This window comes from Pygocentrus nattereri, chromosome 4 (genome assembly GCF_015220715.1).
Source record: "Pygocentrus nattereri isolate fPygNat1 chromosome 4, fPygNat1.pri, whole genome shotgun sequence".
Lineage (NCBI taxonomy): Eukaryota > Metazoa > Chordata > Actinopteri > Characiformes > Serrasalmidae > Pygocentrus > Pygocentrus nattereri.
The window spans coordinates 50,169,656-50,192,668 of NC_051214.1; the positions used below are offsets into that span (position 1 = coordinate 50,169,656).

At 41.6% G+C, this 23,013-nt stretch overlaps 1 protein-coding gene and 1 non-coding gene across 3 annotated transcripts; both read right to left on the reverse strand.

Annotated features, from left to right (window-relative positions):
* Positions 1-2,176: 2,176 nt before the first annotated feature.
* trnaa-cgc lies at positions 2,177-2,248 on the reverse strand. The gene has a single exon. It is a non-coding gene; the product is annotated as a tRNA-Ala (tRNA).
* A 14,051-nt stretch (positions 2,249-16,299) lies between these two features.
* Positions 16,300-21,023, reverse strand: LOC108411774 (alpha-1-antitrypsin homolog). Of its 2 annotated transcripts, XM_017683514.2 has the most exons (5): positions 20,947-21,023; positions 19,053-19,727; positions 18,677-18,947; positions 16,760-16,907; positions 16,476-16,664 (listed from the first exon to the last, which is right to left on the reverse strand). In XM_017683514.2, the coding sequence occupies exons 2-5, from the start codon at positions 19,717-19,719 to the stop codon at positions 16,476-16,478; spliced, it is 1,275 nt and encodes a 424-aa protein (XP_017539003.1). In that variant the 5' UTR covers positions 19,720-19,727; positions 20,947-21,023. The 2 variants fall into 2 exon arrangements, with proteins under 2 accessions (XP_037393541.1, XP_017539003.1); XM_037537644.1 differs by lacking the exon at positions 20,947-21,023 and having other exon boundaries at positions 16,300-16,664.
* Between the last annotated feature and the right edge of the window lie 1,990 nt (positions 21,024-23,013).

A 23,013-nucleotide genomic window follows, 5' to 3' on the forward strand; every position in this document is an offset into this window, starting at 1 on the left:
AACCAAAAACCATGGATGAACACTGAAGTCCACGGCCTGCTGAAAGAGCCTGATGCAGCCTTTAAATCTAGCAACAGCAAGGAGCTCAAAGCTGCCAGATACAACCTAAAGGCTGGCATCAGGGCTGCAAAGCACAAGTACAGCACACAAATTGCAGCCCACTTCAACACTAACTCAGACCCCCGACAGATGTGGCAAGGCATTCAGGCAATTGCAGACCACAAGAACAAAGTCAGTGCTCCATTAATCACAGATGCCTCCCTCCCTGCTGAACTGAATAACTTTTATTCATGCTTTGAGACCACTGCTCAGTCTCAACGAGCTAACACTGCCCTGCCCCTCTCCACAGAGGACCCCCCACCTGCACCACTCTGGTTACACTGACTACTGAAGAGGAGACGAGAGCACTGACATGGGTCTCCACTCGGAACGCAGCAGGCCCTGATGGCGTTCGAGGGCGGGTCCTGAAAACGTGTGCCAATCAGCTGGCTGCCACCTTCACGGATATTTTCAACATCACCCTGTTGTTCCTGCCTGCTTCAAAGCCACACCCATCATCCCCATCCCAAAGAAAACCACCATCTCAAGCATTAACAACTACAGCCCCATTGCTCTCACACCCATAGTCATGAAGTGCTTCGAGAGATTGATCCTCACGCACTTAAAGAGGAGTCTTCCCAGCACCCTGGACCCCCACCAGTTTGCCTTCCGGGCAAACAGATCTACTGAGGACGCAGTCTCTCTGGCAATGCACACTGCACTCAACCACCTGGAAGGAACTGACACCTATGCTGTTCATCGACTTCAGCTCCATCTTCAACACCATCATCCCCTCCAGACTCATCTTCAAGCTCAACACACTTGAATAAGTCACATCCTGTGCAGCTGGATTATGGACTTCCTCACCTGCAGACCCCAGTGTGTTAGGATGGGTGAACACACCTCCCCCTCCCTCACACTCAGCACAGGCTGTCCACAAGGCTGTGCCCTCTCACCTGTGCTCTACACACTGTACACCTACAGCTGCGCTCCAAAACAGCTCCAACACTTTCATTAAATTTGCGGATGACACCACAATCATAGGCAAGATCACCAACAACGATGAAGGACCATACAGAGAGGAAGTCAAGCTCCTCACAGAGTGGTGTGCCACCAACAACCTCTCCCTCAATGTCAGCAGAACCAAAGAACTGATTGTTGACTTCAGGAGGGAAAGTAGAGAGAGTGCACCACTGAGCATCGAGGGGGCGATGGTGGAAAAGGTGAACAGCTTCAAGTTTCTTGGTGTCAACATATCCGAGGATCTCACCTGGTCGCTAAACACGTCCCACATCATCAGGAAAAGCCAACGACGCCTTCACTTCCTTTTCCTAAAAAAACTCAACCTGCCACAACAGCAACAGCTCCTCTGCAGCTTCTAGATGCATCATCGCCTGGTACGGCCGCGCCACTGCTGCTGGACGCAAGGCCCTGCAGAGGATGGTCAAAACTGCTCCACACATCACCGCAGCTGTCCTCCCACCCAGAGAGGACATGTATGACAACCGATGTGAGAGGAAAGTTTAAAATGCTCTTCAAAAGTTTGGAATAAATTTGGCATATTAACATTTTTTTTGTAATTTTATATACAACCATAATGTATACAATGTGGATTTGAATATAAACTCTTCAAAAAGTGCTTTTAGATGTTTTGTTTACTATTTTAAGAGTTCTGGGGAAAATATGTTAAGAGGTGATAAATAATATACAATTTTTAATTAAATTAATTTACATTAATTTGTCAATATATTTACTTAGATTTACTGTTGAATTTTGAAATATGATGAATTTCAATATTAATTTAATTAGAAGAATAGAATTAACAACCATTTGTCTCTGTGTTTGTTTGCACACTGTGGAATTAGACCTCTGCCTTTAACCCATCCGTGCAGTGAAACACCCACATACACACACACTAGTGAACACACACACTAGGGGGCAGTGAGCACACTTGCCCAGAGCGGTGGGCAGCCCTATCCACAGTGCCTGAGGAGCAGTTGGGGGTTAGGTGCCTTGCTCAAGGGCACTTCAGTCAGGGACTGTCAGCCAATGGGATTGAACTGGTGACCTTCCAGTCACAAGGCTGGTTCCCTGACCTCCAGCCCACAACTGCCCCCCAGAAATAAGCGTGCCTCATTGGAGATGCTGGGGATTGAACTCAGCACCTCATACATGCGAAGCATCCGCTCTACCACTGAGCTACATCCCCTTCTCACGTTGGAACTTTCTTAAAAAATCTAAATGTTTTATTTACAGCTTTCTACACTATTTCTACTTTATTTTAAAGTACTGAAAGTGGTGATTCCAAACCTTTGAAGAGTTGTGTATGTCACTAGTGCTACTTTAGCTAAAGTGAGCCACTAAAAATCAACCTGACTTTGTGAATTTGATCACAAGATAAATTATAGAAATATATAATGTAATAACAACACGGTTGATTGTATTGAATGTCTAGCATGCCTCTGGTCGTGAAAAGAAATGCATCCCAGGGTCATTACCTGTAACTTTGTAAAGATATATAAATATCCCAGCTGAAGGGTTTTTTAGTAAAGACCATGGTTCTGTATGGAACCATTAACATGGTGAAATTGTTCTTCAGACTGATGCAGAATGTGTTGTATATGGTTCTAAACAAAAGCTTTTTGAAAGGGTTCTATATATCATCAGAAAGGATACTGCTAAGTTGATGTTAAGCTTGTAACAAAAGATGAACCCTTTTTGCTGTATATATTCAAAAAGAATTGCCTGTAGTTTCATTGATCCCCTTATTATTTAAACTATACACATGCAGTCATGATTACTGCCAGCTCTGCTGAATATGAAATAAATAGAACCTTTCCAGCAATGTGAATTACATTAAAAGGTCTCAACAAACAGCACACTGCTAAATCCAGAATAAATGCAGGAAGAGATGAGAAAGGAAAGTTAGTGGAACCCAAAAACGGTCATTTATGAGGCTCTGTGACTTGAGTGAACCACAACGAGAGTTATTATCTCCAAATGGAGAAACTTTGAAACAGCGGTGATTCTTCCCAGAAATGGCTGGCCTAGTTCCCCCAAGAGCACAGCGACGACTCAAAAGAGCTCAGTACACCCAAGGAACTGCTGGCCTCACGTGCCTGAGATAAGACCAGCGTTTGTGATTCCACCATTAGAAAGAGAGACGGGAACAAAAATGAGGCAGTTGCAAGGCGAAAACCACTGCTAACAAAGTGGAACATAAAGCCTCAGCTCATGTTTGCCAAAAACTCACCCCCAAGCCTTTTGGTATTATGTTCAGTGGACTGTTTAAATAGAACTCTTTGGAAGGCCAAAAGACTGCCGAGCACAGCACTCAGCAACAATATCACATCAACAGTGAAACATGGTGGTGGTAGTGTGGTGAATGAATTCATGAATTGCAATTGGGTTATGAAAGCTTACTTCTGATTGGCTCAAAATAACCATGACTGTGGTTTTGGAGAGGCTTAATCAAAGTGCTGACTTGAATTTATAGCAATTCTGCAAAGAGGTGTGGGTCTGAATTCCTCCACAACAATGTGAAAGACGTCCATGCTGTCCATATATAGGACATGTTTGGTTGTAGTTGTTGCTACACAGCCAGTTATTAAGTTTAGGGGTACTGACATTTTCATCCGGGTGACATACGTGTAACTAAACCTTTTTCCTTCCAAAAAATCACGTGATCGTTGAAAAACTGTGTTTTGAAATGACTCGTGTTCGCCTTGTCTTACATTTTAGAAGATGATTTGGAAATCAAATGGCTAAACGTCAACCTCTCAATAGTTTTAATAACAAAACATTAAATATATCTTCAGTAAGTCGGTGTGAAAAGCATTTAAATGATACAATGTTTTGTGTGTAAATGTTCAGACAGTCTTTTACAAAAAGAAGAGTCAGTATTGAACCACTCAGCATTGAGAGCTTTAAACAGCTGAAAAGCACTGCTGAGCTAATTTGTGTTTAATATGAGACAAAATGGTAAATCTGGACTCTGGCCAGCCAGAAACATAAAAAAAAAACATTATATTTTGGGCCTGGCCCATTTTTTTACCCAGGAGTGTCCTTATTCACTGCACTGAAGAGAATACCATCCAGCTTCTCTGCATCCAAAATTTCCAGATAGTGTAAGTCGAGCCCAAGCTTAGAGAAATTTAAACACGGCTTTTAGAAGCACATGTTTCATAAAAATACATTCAAATATCCAATCTAAGGTTTTTTAAGAGACTCTGTAGACTGGAACATGCTTTGGAGGAAAAGTGCTGAGATATTCTTTTACCCTTGTTATTTATCCTCTGCTGCTCTATGTTGCAGGACCCTGAAAGCAGTCTGAGGCCAAGTTCTCTGCTGAGGGAGAATAATTGTGCTCTGTGAAGTTCAGTGAGCTGTGAACTCCCACAGTAGGAGGAGAAAGATAGTCTGTGGAATTACTGTGAAATAAAACTGGACGCTAAAGTGTTCCAAGATGCTCTTGTAGCTGATTTTCTCAGTGGTGTGTCCAGACCAACTGGAGGACCCCATTAGGGCACAAGGTGGGGTGTGGAAGTTTAATTTCACTTCATTTTAAAGATTGTATACATTATTTCCGCAAGATTTATGGACAGACTGCAAATAACATCCTATGAATGCGATACAGATCAGCCCTCAGTAAAAAAAGGATGAAGACGCTTAAAAAGCTTAAATAAACTGCATGAGAGCAATTCCTAAAACCAGGCTTACGCTGTTTGACTTTTACCCCAGTTTTAGATCCAATTCTCAGTCTAGCTGAGTCGGTGCTGTTTGGCTCTAGTCTGCAGATCATTAGCATTTAATTAGAATCAGAGGATTCTTTAATCAGAAGAAGATTAAATTACAAGATAAACCAAGTGTCACGATTGGCCCCTCCCAGTCCTGTCCATGTGTTTGTGTTGTGTTTTGGTTTTTGGTCCAGCCCCCTTGTTTCATGACTCCACCCCTGATTGTTTCCATCTGTGTTCCCGCCTGTCCCTCGTTTACCCTGTGATTAATTAAGCCCTGTGTTTGCCACTAGTTGTCGCTGGTCTTTGATGTTTGTAATGTTTGATGTGTTTTGCTTGTACTGTTGTTCTTTTGGATTTGTCTGTTTTGAGATTTCGTCATGTCTGACTCTCGCCTGCTTCATGTGTTACGCCCTGGGTTAGACTCAAGGCCGTAACAGGGTGTGTGTGTGTGTGTGTGTGTGTGTGTGTGTGTGTGTGTAACGGTGAAACCAATGTATAATGAAGAAACCAGCGAGCTTAGGTCATATAAGGGCTTTGTATTCAATATGTACATTGTACACTGGGATACCCTTCAGAAGTGGCCCAGGCCAACATAACAACCAAAACCCCACACTGAAGACAAAAAGGGACAAACCCACAACCCAAACAAAAAGGCAGCCACTTCCTACTTACCCAGGTGCACAGACAAACAACCACCAATATATTTACAAAAGCTATACAGACGATAGTCAGGCAATCTAGTTTTGAGGAAGAGGCAGTATCAAAACAAAAGGGTCACAGAAACAAGGTCATACACAGAAAGTCCCACACAATATCAAATACTCAGCAGACAACGAATCACAAGAACAAGGAGCAAAAGCCAGAGCAGCATTCTTCTGTCCTCCTTTTATCCCAGCATGAGAGGGTGGAGCAAGCTATCCTGATTGGCCCAAGGAAACCATGATGTCCTGGACTGGAACACCGGAAGGGGTCCTGGACCTAAAGTGACAAATGCTACACAACAATACACGACACGAATGAGAAGACGAACATAACACAGGTTGGACATCTGAACCTGGACTGTCTCGACTACGACCCTGGATTTGCCCTGAATAAAATCGCTTATCATCCGCCTCCTCGCTCCCCGGCGTCACACCAAGAGACATTCAGTTTTAGTTAAATGCTGAGTTAAAATTAGCACTGAGCTTGACTGCCTAATGAAAGGTGGAAGTTTAGAAGCAGAATAACTGAAACAGGCCTCTCCGTGTGTTCTGTGTTTCACAGAGGGCGTCTGCAGAAGGCCGCTATCTGCAGATCTTAGATTACGTGCCGGAGCATAAACAGACAGACACTCTGTGATGTAAGCAGGTGCTTTAGGGTTGTTTTGAGCTTTAAAGACCAGTAGCAGAGCCTTGAAATCTATCCTGAACGATACAGGCCGCCAGCGCAGTTCCTTCAAAACGGGAGTGATGTGATCTCAGTCTTTTGTTTTTGTTAGGATGCGCGGTGCTGCGTTTTGTCCGAGTTGTAAGGGATGTGTAGCTCTCTTAGGAAGTCTAGTAAGAAGAGCATTACAGTAGTTGCGTCTGCTTGTAACAAAAGCATGAACACGTTTCTCTGCGTCGCTCTGAGGTATAAAAGGCAGATCTTTAGTGATATTTCTTAAATGATAAAAAGCTACTTTAGTGCCCGTGTTTACATGCGGGGCAAAGAGTCTAGGATCACACCCAGGTTTTGTAAGCATGGAAACATGTTTACCTGCTGCTTCTTTACTATGTCAGTGAGCTGCTCCGTGTTTGTTTACTTAAGACGCAATAGTTTGCAGTGAGCTCCATTCGGTGTAGCAGCATCTGAAAAGTTGGGCAGTGTGTAATCCCCAATATTTCAATTGGCCCAAGAATTTCTGCGTACACTAGATGAAGTGAGGTGCCCAGGCTTTTTACAATCTGTTCAGACTCTCAAGGTCATGTAGTCGCCAAGGCTAAATTAATGCTTTTAGGGCTCATGGGGGACTTGTGACGTTGTGTAAACACTGCAATAAATCCAGCACAATGTTCGAAAAGCCTGTTGAAGAGACTGGCAGCATCTGCATGCTGACAACACTGTGTCAGATCCATAATCTGTCCTTATTCCTTCATCTCTTAGATTCCATTAGCCAAACGATTATTAATCTCTCCTAGTCAATGGATGGACACTAATACACCAACACAACAAGTTTAAGTTCTATAGCCTAATAATTAACAGCGTGGGTAATCAGCATCTTCAGAATGTTCATATTAACCTGCGGGGTTATTATCACTGTGCCTCATCAAACAGTGTAAGCAAATCACAGCGTGGCTAGATTATTGATCAGTTTGTAAAGTGGTTAAAGACGTAGAAACACTCTTGAAAATTGAGACAAACTCAATTCCCGTTTTAACATTTGGCAAAACGGACACATTATGTGACGCAGTTTATTTAATTCAATTCAATTCTTTAAACTGAAAACATATGATATATGCCACTTTTGAATAAGACTACGCTTATTAAGTGTTTATAAATGGTTTAAAATTTGTTTATTAATGCATAAAATGCAGTTACAACACACAAATAAAAAGGGTGACAGTGATCTGTTGTTCGCCTGACAGTGATCCCACCTTCATTACCTTGTCCTCTCCATCAGTCTGTAATAAACCCATCAGCTTTATCAGATTTCAGTGGTTATCACACATAACAGCTCACTTTTGCCATGTTTATTAATGTGTTGTAACTGTTTAAATGGTTTTAAGGTGTAAGGTCTAACTCTAAAGTGGTACCATATATTTAGTTGTATTGTATGAGATTAAAAAGATGTTCAAGCAACACAGAACTGAACTAAATGAATCACGTTTGCATCACTTTATTACTAGATTTCATGACTGATCATTACAGTCTGCCCTGCCCTGCCTTTGGAGTAAGTTTTAGCATTTGCACTCAGGATAAGTTTGGCTGAAATGTTTAAAATGCTGAAATGTTGACGCTCAAACAAGGCCTACTTTTCCCACCATGGCAGGCGTCTTTGTGTGTTTCTCCTGGAACCAACGCTATTTATTACTTATTTTAACTTTAGTATTTATTTGAAATGTACAGAACATCTACGGTACAGTTACAAGACTGACCAACAGTCTCTATTCACAGGCCATCAGGCTGGTGAACACCTCACTCACTCATTCTTTCCCCCAATTTTATTGTTTTTTGAAAATATTCACTCATTTTGAATTTGATGCCTGCAACATGTTCCAAAGAAGTTGGGACAGGGGCAACAAAAGACTGGGAAAGTTGAGGAATGCTCAAAAAACACCTGTTTGGAACATTCCACAGGTGAACAGGTTAACTGGAAACAGGTGAGTGTCATGATTGGGTATAAAGGGAGCATCCCTGAAAGGCTCAGTCGTTCACAAGCGAGGACGGGCGAGGTTCACCACTTAGTGAACAACTGCGAGAGCAAAAAGTCCAACAGTTTAAGAAAAACGTTTCTCAACGTGCAACTGCAGGAATTTAGGGATTTCATCATCTACAGTCCATAATATCATCAGAAGATTCAGAGAATCTGGAGAAATCTCTGCAGGTAAGCAGCAAGGCAGAAAACCAACACTGAATGCCCGTGACCTTCGACCCCTCAGGCGGCGCTGCGTTAAAAACCCACATCATTCTGTAACGGATATTCCCACATGGGCTCAGGAACACTTCGGAAAACCACTGTCAGTGAACTCAGTTCGTCGCTCCGTCTACAAGTGCAGGTTAAAACTCTGCCATGCAAAGCGAAGCCACATATCAACACCACCCAGAAACGCCGCCGGCTTCTCTGGGCCGAGCTCATCTGAGATGGACTGACGCAGAGTGGAAAAGTGTCCTGTGGTCTGACGCGTCCACATTTCACACTGTTTCTGGAAATCATGGACGTCGTGTCCTCCGGGCCAAACAGGAAAAGGACTGTCCGGATTGTTTTCAGCGCAAAGTTCAAAAGCCAGCATCTCTGATGGTGGGGGGGGGTGTTAGTGCCCATGGCAGGGTAACCTGCACATCTGTGAAGGCCCCATTAATGCTGAAAGGTACATACAGGTTTTGGAGCAACATCTGCTGCCATCCAAGCAGCGTCTTTTTCAGGGACGTCCTGCTTATTTCAGCAAGACGATGCCGAGCCACATTCTGCACGTGTTACAACAGCGTGGCTTCGTAGTAAAAGAGTGCGGGTACTAGACTGGCCTGCCTGCAGTCCAGACCGTCTCCCATTGAAAATGTGTGGCACATTATGAAGCTCAAAATACGACAGTGGAGCCCCCCGGACTGCTGAGCAGCTGAAGCTGGACATCAAGCAGGAATGGGAAAGAATTCCACCTACAAAGCTTCAACAATCAGTGTCCTCAGTTCCCAAACGCTTATTGAGTGTTAAAGGAAAGGTGATGTAACTCAGTGGGAAACTCGCCCCTGTCCCAACTTCTCTGGAACGTGTTGCAGGCATCAAATTCAAAATGAGTGAATATTTAACAATAAAGTTTATCTGTTTGAACATTAAATATCTCGTCTTTGTAGTGGATTCAATTGAATATCGGTTGAAAAGGATTTGCAGATCATCGTTTTCTGTTTTTATTTATGTTCTACACAACGTCCCAACTTCACTGGACTTGGGGTTGTATTCTCTTAAGATTATATTTGGTGAATGGAGGAACAGCAAAGTAAGATATTTCATTGTACAGTGTAACTGCTGTGCAAATGACAATAAAACTCTTTAATCTTGAATTTATAAATTATTCAATTATTATTCAATTAGTCAATTATTGTTCAATCTCAAATATTATTAATATATTTACAGTATTTTTCATGTAATTATTTAGCAAAAGCCAAAATGTGTTGTGCCTCAATCTCACCAGTGTTAGAAATGATTAACATTAATCGAACACTTTTAGATTAGTTAAAGGTTAAAGTAACCTTTAAATAGGTTTTCTGAGGTGTTTCTATAAAGTGACTCTACTGCTTTTGTAGGTGGATCTCGTGACTTGAGGTATGTTGTGATCATTTGATTACTTTCAACGCCAGAATGTGTGCGGATGCTGGATGATGCTCTCACACACAAACAGGACGGCACTGAATTTGTGTTCATGACACAACAGTGCCACCTCTTGACAGACATGATAAAGGAGGAGGATTTAACGTCACAGTTACAGACCCTCCTCCTGATTTCAGCAAGTGGTCCTCATTCACCGACCATTCTTAAAACTCTGACATTCACCAGTGTTTCCTTATGAGGGGTTTGTTCTTCGGTAAGAACACAATCTACACACACTCAAGAGCACGACGGTGAGAACAGCTCTGTGCTTTAAGATCACGTCATTAATTCGACATGGACTTTTTCTTAGGATCTTCTTAAAGAACACGTTTAAGAACATATTGGAGAACGAAGCCCAGTGGTCTATTCTAAATCTTTCTACTTTATAAATCAAGTTTATTTACAGAGCAATTTTTACAACAGATGTCAGAAAGCAGCTTCACAGGAATTCTGGGTCCAAGCCCTATGACTGGGAGGAAAGTCTCCGCCTCAGCGACTCGAGACTCAATTTCAACCCTGTTTCCAAAAAACAACAGGAAAAAAATTCAACGCAAACTCAATTTTTTATCATGTAAACTCTCTTTTTATTTGAAAATAATACAAATATGACGCATCAAATGTTGAAACTGAGAATTGTCATTATTTTTTTTAATTTATGAGCTCATTTCAAATTTGATGCCAACAACACACAGCAAACAAACTTTGGGGGCGGGTGGGGGGGGGGGGGCATGTTTACCACTGTGTCGCATCGCCTCTTCTTTTAAAAACACTCTGTAAGCGTTTGAGAACTGAGGAGACGGTAGTTTTCAATGTAAAATGTTTTCCTGCATGAGTTATGATTTATCAGCAGTTTGTCTCCCCCTTTTTGGTATTTTGCATGTCATATGCTCCAAGTGTTTTCAGTGGTGACAGGTCTGGACTGCATGCAGGTCAGTTTAGCACCCAGACTGTTTTACTAGGGAGCCATGCTGCTGTAATAGGTGCAGAATGTGGTTTGACCAAGTCTTACTGAAATAAGCCTTACAGAAATAGGCCTTCCCTAATGCATATGCTGCTCCAAAACCTGTATATACTGCTCAGCACTAATGGTGGTAAGTCACCCCTGCCATGTGGATTAATGCACACCCCATGTCACGGATGCTGATCTTGACTGTGTATGGATTCTTTTCTCGGTTCAAATCCATGACCAGGCTTTTTAGGATGCAATCCCTCTTGATGTCAATGTCATCACATTATAAGGGGTTGGGGGTTAAGATGAACTGTATGCCACCTTGTTACACATTATTGCTGCCTTATATATTTTACCTGTCAGAAAACACGTTTGATTCCCTCATCCTTAAATAAGCAACTACGCACACGTCACTGTTGTTATAACAAGACGTTTCACATGTATGTGTTGTATTTATGAAAGTAGTGGTTTCTTTTTAATCAAACCAATACGCTGCCAATTGAGGAGTTAAAGAGGCTGTGTGTGGAATCTCATAGTTGACCTGGTAAAGCGGAGTAGGAGCAGCACAAAATTAGTGAGCTTGGTGTCAGCGTAGGCAACTGTCTAAAATTGTGCCAAATAAGCAATTTTTTTAAAATCAGAGTGAAAACTAGGCCCTAATTCGGCATATTTAGGGTTCAGAATGCACTGTGTCTTATGAATAACTCACCACAGTCAGCTTGTTTTTTTAAAGGATGACATTTATCATTTTTTGCAAATGAGCTCTTGATATATAGCCACATTATTTATACATATTTACATGTATATAAAATACGTGTCATTTGTCTGATGCCACATCCGGACAAGATATAAAAACAAATGTAGGCATCTCTGCACATGAAACTCACAATTAATAAAAATGCAATGAATTAAACATCTAACGGTAACTTAACTTTAATAAATTTAACTACGTGATTTTACATGAACTTTACTGTTCCAGACCATTTTCTCCATGGCTGCATGGTCTGATGCCTTTTGGTGAAGAGCCGTTTGGTTTGTGCTGTGACAGAACATGTCCGGACCAAAAGCTGTTTCTGCTTGAAACTGGACTCTGTGGTATGAGGATGACATAAAGTAGGTGACTCTGTACAGGCATGATATCTGCCTGCCGCAGTGACACAGCCTTCCACCCCACTTTTCCAGCATCTAGCCTTCTATACAGTTTTTATGTGTTTTTTTTAATGTATATATTATGTGCATACTTTTATAGTGTTTATGATTTATGTACCTAGACGCTAAGGGTATGAATTATTGTATTTCTATAGTTTGTTTTAGACATTTTTATTTTATCTAGTCATTTTATTTGGCTATCTTACAGCTTTAAAAATGCAAAACATTCAAATGCTAAACATGATCAAACACCTGAGTATTCAAATTATTAGTGCCAGTCCACAAAAAATTCCACAGAATTTGATCAGTTTTGTTCAAATAAGATTTTGTGCAGCCACACCCTGAATTAACATCTATGGTCAGATTCCTTAACAGGAATGAAACCTCCTGTACTACATTTTCCTTCCTTTCCTTGTCTGGCCTGGAAAAGGGGGTTTCTGGCCGGTGTTTTCTCTCTCTACATATCTCTGTGCATATTTCTATATTGTGCTCTATTTACACAAAGTTAGGTTAGTTCATCATTTATGTTGAACAGACTCTCCCAAAGTTTTACGCTGCTGCGCTGACGTTGAACCGCGTGCTGCACTGGGTCGGTATGACCAACAGGTCAAAACCAGCTCTAAACAAAGTGACCGCTGGGCCCTGATTGGTGCTCTGGCTTTGCTCTTTCGTTTTGACATGTTACGGTTTTATACACACAGAAACCAAAAGGAACGACAGATTTCTCAAAATGTAGGAGGAAAAAGTCGGATATTAGACTCTGAAATGTAGTGGAGTGAAAGGAAAAAGTCCAGAACGGAGAAACTTCAGTACAGATACACCAAAAATACTAAAGTACAGAAACTCATTACATTTACTCAGTTACTCAGTTACTGTGCACCACTGATATGCATGTGAAGGCAGACGAGCGAATACAAAAAACATTTGTCTTTAGGCTGCATGGCAAAGCCATTTCTCTCTCTTCTTGTCTTTACTGTGCTGCCTAGCTGTGAGCCAGCCAGGTCCAAGGTGTTACCTGCAGTGGTTGGGCCATTAGCCATCCCTGATATTGGATAATATGAACTGAATTTGTTGAACTTTTTACTGTAGTCAGTAATTGTCTTTAATGTATTAGAGTTAAGATTAAGTGACCCTTATTAGTCCCACGATGGGGAAATTTCACCTCCGCATTTAACCCGTCCATGAAGTGCAACACCACATACACACTAGTGAACACACACACACACACACACACACACACACACACACACACACACACACACACACACACACACACACACACACACACACACACACACAAGTGAGCACACTTGCCCAGAGCGGTGGGCAGCCCGATCCGCAGCGCCCGGGCAGCAACTGGGGGATTAGGTGTCTTGCTCAAGGACACCTCAGTCACGTGCTGTCGGCTCTAGGGATCGAACCGGCGACCTTCCGGTCACGAGGCTGGTTCCCTAACCTCCAGCCCATGACTGCCCCGTTATTGATAAAAGCAAAGACAACTGGCCTCATTCACCAATATTTTCCTAATTTTTTTCTTAAACTTGTTCTTGAGAAAGGTCCTAAGAAAGTGTATAACGAGGAGCGAGGTAGCGGACGCATGTGCGGAGGTAAGTGACTTTTATTGAGGGCAAATCCAAAATCAGGGTCATAACGGTCCAGGGTCAATGAGCCAATACGGGCAGATTGTGGGTCAGACATGACGAGCAACACAAACAACCAAAGAGTTCTAACACAGACCAACACATCAAACAAAGACCGATATAAAGACCAGCAAAGACAAAGTGCAAACACAGGGCTTAAGTAACAAAGGGACAGGTGAAAACAATCAGGGGCGGAGTCATGAAACGAGGGGGCCGGACTAGAAAAACCAAAACCGAGTACAGCTTACTCAAGTATTACAGCTTGAAACAAAACAGCCTTATCTCTGTTTCAATTGTCTTACAGCTAATGATCAGTAGAGGTTTGCATAGTTTTGTAAAGGAACAAATGTTGTCATTGGAAGTAAAGAAGCTGTGTTTGCCGCTGCTCCTCCATGTTGAGAGAAGCCAGTTGAGGTGGTTCGGGCATCTGGTAAGGATGGCCTCTCAACGCCTCCCTAGGGAGGTGTTCCAGACATGTCTGACGTGGAGGAGACCCCGGGGAAGACCCAGGACACGTTGGAGGGATTATATCTCTCGACTGTCTTGGGAACGCCTCAGCATCCCTCCGGAAGAGCTGGAGGAGGTGGCGGAGGAGAGGTAGGCCTGGGCCTCTTTGCTTAGGCTGCTGCCCCCGCGACCCGGATTCGGATAAGGATGGATAGATAGATGGAGAAAGGTAAAAATGGAAAAATATAGACACACCTGTTTTGCTTTTGTTGGACAATAATGATATATTTCACAATCGGTTGATTTAGTTGAAGTCATAACGTTATTTACTGTGCCATTCAGTTCAGTTTAAGATATCAAATAAAAAGATCTAGATCCAACGCTGACTTTAACTTCTTGAATAGTTAATTACATTTTGGGCAAAATACACAACATTATTAAAATAAATGTAACTTCAGTGTAATGTATTTAAAATATTAGTTGCTGTATAATGAAATTAAACATGCATGCAGGGAGCTCTCAGCAGGAAACTGAACAAATAAAATCCTTTAAATATTAAATATTAACCCATTCTCAAACCCAATGACCCAAAGCCCACCCCCACCCCTTACCGCATATCCAACACTACTGTTTACTCTTGGAGTTCAAACAGTGGTGCGACATGCAAGAATTGCAGACAGTACCAGACAAAAGTGATGACACAGCATCCTTCTATGTTAGTGTCTTCAGTACTCCAATGAAATACAGAAGGTTTCTGATCTGATGCAGCTTTAACAGTTTGGAGCTCAATAATGTTTAGAGACGATTGTAGACTTCACAAGAGCTCCTTCATCCACCCAGCCATCAACAGATCAGTAGCAGTTCCAATTCTTTTGAACAATAATTGTGCAAGATCTCAAACAGAGGGTGGAACTGCTGGCCTATTTGGTCAGGAGAGGATCACTGGTGCGAAGCCGCTGTCCATCAATCAACTACAGATCTAAAAACTGAGACTAATAGGCTCTGGCCTTTGACACCTGGCTTCAACATATACCGTTAGCTTTTTTCTATAGATATATAGACATTTTATGACACAATTTATATTATTTTGTTTTGTTTAACATATTGGGGACAAAAGAAACAAAAAATTTAAAATCTTTATTTTTGCACAGGCCACTTTTTTTTTAAATTATTTTCCCCCACTATGTTGAATTCAGCAAACACATATTAATGTTAAAATGTACAGATGTGTGTCACTGTAAAGGAAACATTGGGATGAATGGAATTTATTGATTTATTATTTAACAAACGAATGATGTTATATATGCAGTTGTATGCAAAACTTTTGTTGATTTGTTTGTGTAAATACATTAACACATCCACTTACAGTGGCATGCAAAAGTTTGGGCATGTCTGGTTAAAAAATAAATAAATAAATAAATAATCTGGTTAAATAAAAACAAACATTAAATAATTAGCTGTACTGCTTCACCGGCACAACAAAACTTCTCAAAATGACATTTAAAAAAATCTTATCTAAAGTACATCATGTGCCTTTTTATACCTTATATATTTGCATTTATGTCTATTTGCATTTTTTATCTTAAACATAGTGACTGTTTTCAAAGCTTTTGATTTCAGTTATTAACCCCCCTCCCCCCCATAATAAATCCATAATATTTCCATCTTCATGGTTCGTCTGAGGTGACAGCACCTGACATGCTACACTGAGCCACGATTCATACATCACACTTTTTACTAAACTTGTGGAAGGGCTACTGAGCTTGGCATTGCACCATGAAGTCCTCCTTCATAAAAGCATGTCAAAATAAAAGTCTTTTGTTTTCAGTGAGGTTATATTTTTGAGAAAGTAAGAACTTGCCATCAACCTGACATTTTTAGGCAAAAATAAACCAAAATAATTGTTATTTGGATTCACTGAAAATTGTTTCACATAAAAGAGGCGTATATATATATATATATATATATATATTAACATTCTCACACCACTTTGGGAGTTCAAGACATTTTGGGGTCCATTTAGAAAAATCTGAGTTTGTTTGTGTTTGTATTTACACAGAAAACGACGACTCAGTGGTCTGAAATCACTTGAAGTGCTGAAACAGCCCAGGTATATAAACACCTCATACAAAGTCCATATACATATCACTAAGATATGATCTGTTTGAGTTCCCAACAGTTTTGAAAAGCTAAAGTCATTTTCTTTTATAAATTTGGTGCCATTCATAACAACTTTATTCCAGTTCAGGATGTGTCTGATTTTATTTGGCTGATAAAAACATCAACACTGTGTAAGTTCTTTGAAAAAGCTTTTTATTTAGCCCAACACTTTGATCACTGTTATCTTCATGTGCAGACCCACATTAAACATCTATAACAGAATGGCATCTGCTCGATCTGCTGTCTGTTGAAATAAAGGTGCTTCAACAAACATCTAGGTGTGCTGGTGTGGGTGGGATTGGATGCCTCTATTCGATGGGATTGGTTATCCTGCCCATGAAGAGGATGCTCCTGGAGACGTGATCCATAATATAGATCAGGAAAGGTCTGTTGAGCTTCATGGTGAATGGAAGGGATGTAAATACCGCCTCTATGGTGGTGGCAGCAGCTGCTTCTGTGCCCTTCTCATCAACTTTGAGTTTGGCCTGATGGAGGACCTGAAGTAAAGTGGAAGTCACACATTCACATTGTAATCTGATGCAGCCTATAAGCAGCTTAGAAATTGTTTGTTAACATCTTTGGATTTTTCTACCTTAGAAACCTTCAGTTTGGTCTCCTCACTGATCCCAGAGAGGTCTGCGGTGTCGGAGAATGCAGAGACCATTCCCATTTCCTCCAGAGTGTCCGCAAGTGAAAAGTAGGAAGAGATGGAAAACTTGGGCATGAAGAGTTCCACGTAACTGCACAGCAGAAGAGAGGAACCTTTAGACACAGTCACTTTGTCCAAAACTCATAATTGTTCTGTTATTGTGAGGATTCATGTGCTGTTCTTGCAGTGTCCATTTGAAAGGACATTATGATGGCCATGAGAGCTGGACGAGGATGAGCCGGTGACAGGGAGGTGGAGCACAGAGCTCTTGTTCCCTCTCAGCTCAGGTGCCCTTAAAGAGAGCCAGCTGAGGCTTTTGGAAAGAGCAGGGAGGGAACAGATAGAGAGAGAAGGCCAAGCAGCAGCAGCAGCAGGAAACTGAAAAGCTTGAGTGAGAAAAGGACTAAAATGTGAGCAGTTTAGGTTTAATTTGATTGTGAGTTGTTTTTCGAGTTTGTTGAGTGTAATAATAAATTCTAAGAGCTGGATGAACCCTGATCTCTGCCTCCAGCATCCTTCCTAAGCCCAGGTTAGCACAGGATGTGCTACAGACGTGTTTTTGCATTAAAATTAAAATGACAGAAAATTAAATAATACTGGCACATTCTCAGAATCAATATCAGTACCACATTAAATATAAATGTTTATAACCCAACTAATAGCCATTAACAAACTAATGTTGCATCATTCATAAATGCTTTATGATTTATAGTTTTATTTTATAGTGATACCTTCACTATATTGCCAAAAGTATTCACCCATCCAAATCACTGAGTTCAGGTGTTCCAGTCACTTCCATGGCCACAGGTGTATAAAGCCGAGCCCCTAGGCCTGCAGACTGCTTCTACAGACATTAGTGAAAGAATGGGTCGCTCTCAGGAGCTCAGTGAATTCCAGCGTGGTGCCGTGATCGGACGCCACCTGTGCAGCAAGTCCAGTCGTGAAATTTCCTCACTACTAAATATTCCACAGTCAGCTGTCAGTGGGATTATAACAAAGTGGAAGCGATTGGGAACGACAGCAACTCAGCCACGAAGTGGACGGCCACGTAAAATGACAGAGCGGTCAGCGGATGCTGAGGGGCGTAGTGCGCAGAGGTCACCGACTTTCTGCAGAGTCCATCACTACAGACCTCCAAACTTCATGTGGCCTTCAGACCAGCTCAAGAACAGCGTAGAGACCTTCATGGAATGGGTTTCCATGGCCGAGCAGCTGCATCCAAGCCTTACATCACCAAGCGCAATGCAAAGCATGGAATGCAGTGGTGTAAAGCGCCGCCACTGGACTCTAGAGCAGTGGAGACGGGTTCTCTGGAGTGACCAATCACACTTCTCCGTCTGGAAATGTGATGGATGACTCAGGGTGTGGTGGTTGTCAAGAGAATAACTGCATTGTGCTGAGTGTAAAGTTTGGTGGAGGGGGGATCATGGTGTGGGGTTGTTTTTCAGGAGTTGGGCTCGGCCCCTTAGTTCCAGTGAAAGGAACTCTTAAAGCTTCAGCACCAAGAGATTTTGGACAATTTCATCTTCCCAACCTTGTGGGAACAGTTTTGGCACGGCCCCTTACTGTTCCAACATGACTGCACACAAGTGCACAAAGCAGGTCCATAAAGAGTCCTGACCTCAACACCTTTGGGATGAATTAGAGCGTGAATTAAATCGTGTATGAATGAACTGTGTATGAAAACATATCATCAGTCCCAAAAGCAGAACTGCACAGTTCCTGCACAGTCCTGCAAATATCTGTGGTTTTATCTGAATACATATATATGTATATATATATATATATATATATATATATATATATATGGGTTTCAAGTCTATTTAATGCTGAAACTGAAAGTCTGCTGCCTGAGCTTACCTATCAGATATTTTTTCACTCCAGTATCTGAGGCGATGCTTGTCGATGCTCTTCTCCACTTCCTCCATTTTTCCCTCATCAGGTAGAACAATAATCATGGAACCATTGCATTTGTAGGGGACCATGATGATCGAAGAGAAATTATCCCGGTCATCATAGAATCTGTAAAACTCCAGGTTCTCCATCATGTCCACAGTCACGTTGGTCTTCTCATCTACATGGAAGTCAGCTTTTTTGGTATCTTCCACATTAAAAGGCTCTTCCCATTGACCTTAGGGGGCAGAAGTCGTGGCTCATTACTGCAGTTCCTCATTTAAAACACAGTTAAACTGTGAAAGATATCATTTCTGATGGAATGTTTAGGTGTCTACTGTACCTCTGAAATATATAAAGTTGATGAGCATCATCACAGTGGCCGGGTCCAGGGTCTTGACCATGTCAGTGATCATATCTTTGGTCTTCTTGGCGATGTACTTGTTGACTTCTTGCACAGCGACTTCAGGTTTGGAGAAGTCCACACTGAAGGCCTCTCCTTGGTAGTAATGCTGAGCATCCTTTAGAAACTTGTCTACAGGTTTGAAGCCTTCGCGGACGGCTACAGCACTTCCTGCCTCCAGCACCATGGCGTCCTGGCTGTGGCCCAGCATGTGAAAAAGGTGCTCATAACCTTCATTGACCTGATCAGGAGTGAGAGTGCTGTAGCCCAGGGTGCTGAAGATCTGTGAGTGGGTTTCACCTTTGGCTCCCAGGGCCAGCATGGACAGAGCCATGGAGATGCTCAGTGGAGAGAAGAAGATGTTCTTGCCTTGAACATCTGGAAGGCCGGCCAGCTTCTTGTAGAGGGAGAAGGCAAAGTCAGCATTGTGTGGGATGAGTCTGCGGGATAAGTCGTCATCTCCATCATGGCTGGGGTGAGGTTCATCCTTGCCGTGGTGGAGATGTTGATGGTGATCTGCTGAATGGTCCTCATGATCATGTGGGGCCGCCAAGGACACCGTCAGCAGGAGGGAAACCAGCAAACAGCAAAAGATCTTTCCACACATTTTATCTCCTGGACAGAGAGAAACAAATTTTTCTCAATATTTGAAGAACAGAGCAGTTTGAGGATGGCATCACTCTCAGTGGGGGTGAAGATGATAGTGAGTGATAGTGAGTGAGAGAACACACACACACACACACACACATACACACACACGCACACACACACACATACACACACACATTTTCTAAGCCACTTCTCCCACAGAGTTTAGGGGGGTGCTGGAGCCTTTGGGCGGATCACCCTGGACAGATCACTAGTCCGTTGCAGGGCAGCAGACAGACAGACAGACAGACATACACATTCACACACATTCACACAAAGGGGTCATTTTGCACGTCCAGTTGGCCTGACTGCATGTGTTTGGACTGTGGGAGGAAACCGGAGAACCCGGAGGAACCCCACGCAGACACGGGGAGGACATGCAGACTCCACAAGGACAGGACCCCGGTCACCTGGCTGGGGAGGAGTGAGAACAGCATTGCAGTAATCAGTTTAGAGCACAAGACCAAACCTGTAAAGTTTTGACCAAGGTTTGCACCTTCAGACTAGTGAAATATGTTTAGTTTTATAATGCATACTCATATCTCACAGCAGTGGGATTAAAACCGTCGTTTTCAGTTTTTGATACCCTTTGAAATTGCCTGCTGCCCTTTACAGTGTTTTCAAATTTCATAAAGAATGGACCAAAAGAAATGACCCAAAATGCCTTGGAAAACCGTCTGGTTCCTTTGGCTTACATTAAAAGTAAAGTAGTTATTTATTTATTTATTTATTTTGTTCTTTTCCTGCAAAAGTGTCATTTTGGAGATACAGTGATATACATATATAATAATTACTAAGATTCCATTACAACGGTAATATGTAAAACAAAATCACTTCACAATAATCAAGAACATAATTATATCATATTCAAATCAAAGTTCTTCTCGATGTTAAACAGCAACGATTTGGGGAATTTAATTAAAAAATAAGTGATTTTATACCATTTTCATTGGTCCATTCTGCATGAAATTTTGACAGAATGTAAAACGTAACAGACCAAACCATGCAGATAGATAAAAATGGAACTAAATGGAGATGTTTTGTTTTTGTCTGACAATGATGACATGCTGAGCTTTAACTTTTCAAGCATTTAATAAAATACACAGCATCGTTAAAGCAGACGTAAGCTCATTATAACTTATTTTATATGTTAGTTGTAATTGCTTAGTGAAATAATGTTACTTACTTGCTAGGAGCTCTCAGCAGGACACAGGCTGGAGTGGAGAAACTGATCAAACATCATCCTTTAAATATTAATCCCTTCTCAAACCCAATGCCCACGCTCACCATCCTCCCCAACCCCTTTCCGTAAATCCAGCCCTACTGTTTACTCATGGACTTCAATCAGTGATGTAAAATGTAACAGTTGCACCAGACAAAAGTGATGACACGACAACTTTCTATGTTTGAGTCTTTAGCAGCCCCCACAGATATACAAACCAAGGGTTCTCGTGATTAAATCAGCCATAACTTGGGCTTTGGCTGCTCTCAGCAGCTTTAATTTATATTTCATAACTGTGATTGTGCTGATTAGCCGTTTGGAGCAGCAGGAGAGTATTCAGTCTGCACCTGACATTAAAGCAAACATAATCTTAAAAACGGATTGTGTGTGCGTGTGTGTGTGTGCGTGCGTGTGTGTGTGTGTGCGTGTGTGTGTGCGTGTGTGTGTGTGCGTGCGTGTGTGTGTGTGTGTGTGTGTGTGCTTGTGAGTCATTTTCTGTGTGTCCGTCCCTTTTTAACCCGAGGTCTCCGGTATCGCCTACCGTTAAATATGTATATGTACAGTAGCCCCCCTTTGCCTCGATGCAGTTAGGTTTGAGATGTAACAGAATAAAAGTACTGGAAATAAATATTCAGATAATAAATAAACAGAATCCAAATATTAATATATTATTATATTATAGTATGGTACTTACTTAATAAATAAAAAAAAGTAATATTCATAGGAGACACCATCAGTGTTTGTTTAGTTCTTGGAGAATTGGTGCAGAGCATGCAGAACCTTTTTGAAAAGTTTTTTGTTACAATAACAAACTTGTATACATTAAGAACCACAGAACCATACGTAGCCCGTTCTCCATTAATCTTAAGAATAACTTTACCATGCAAAGAACCAATTAAGCATGCAAAGGGTTCTGTGTGTTCATGGTACTATATGGAATAATTGTCATTACTAAAGAACCCTTGAAAAATAATATTTCTTAAGAGACTGGTAATAAAACACCCACCACAGAGCTCCTCCAGACTGCTCACTCCGATTAGTAAGTTAACAGAACAATGAGTGGTGTTGGATATGAGAAAAATTCTAACTTACCTCTCATACTCACTATCAAACCTCTCACACTCACTATCAAACCTCTCACACTCATTATCAGACTCTCTTATACTCACGATCAAACCTCTCCCTCTCACTATCAAACCTCTCACTCTCACTATCAAACCTCTCACTCTCACTATCACACCTCTCACACTCACTATCAAACCTCTCACACTCACTATCAAACCTCTCACTCTCACTATCAAACCTCTCACACTGACTATCAAACCTCTCACACTCATTATCAAACTCTCTTATACTCACTATCAAACCTCTCACTCTCACTATCAAACCTCTCACACTCACTATCAAACCTCTCACACTCACTATCAAACCTCTCACACTCATTATCAAACTCTCTTATACTCACTATCAAACCTCTCACTCTCACTATCAAACCTCTCACTCTCACTATCAAACCTCTCACTCTCACTATCAAACCTCTCACACTCACTATCAAACCTTTCACACTCATTATCAAACTCTCTCATACTCACTATTAAACCTCTCACAATCACTATCAAACCTCTCACACTCATGATCAAACTCTCTCACATTCACTATCAAACTCTCTTATACTCACTATCAAACCTCTCACTCTCACTATCAAACCTCTCACACTCACTATCAAACTTCTCACACTCATTAAAAACTCTCTTACACTCACTATCAAACCTATCACACTCACTATCAAACTCTCTTATACTCACTATCAAACCTCTCACTCTCACTATCAAACCTCTCACACTCACTATCAAACCTCTCACACTCGCTATCAAACTTTCTCACACTCACTATCAAACTCTCAAACTCACTATCAAACCTCTCACACTCACTATCAAACTCTCTCACACTCACTTAAAAACTCTCTCATACTCACTATCAAACCTCTCACACTCACTATCAAACTCTCTCACACTCACTATCAAACCTCTC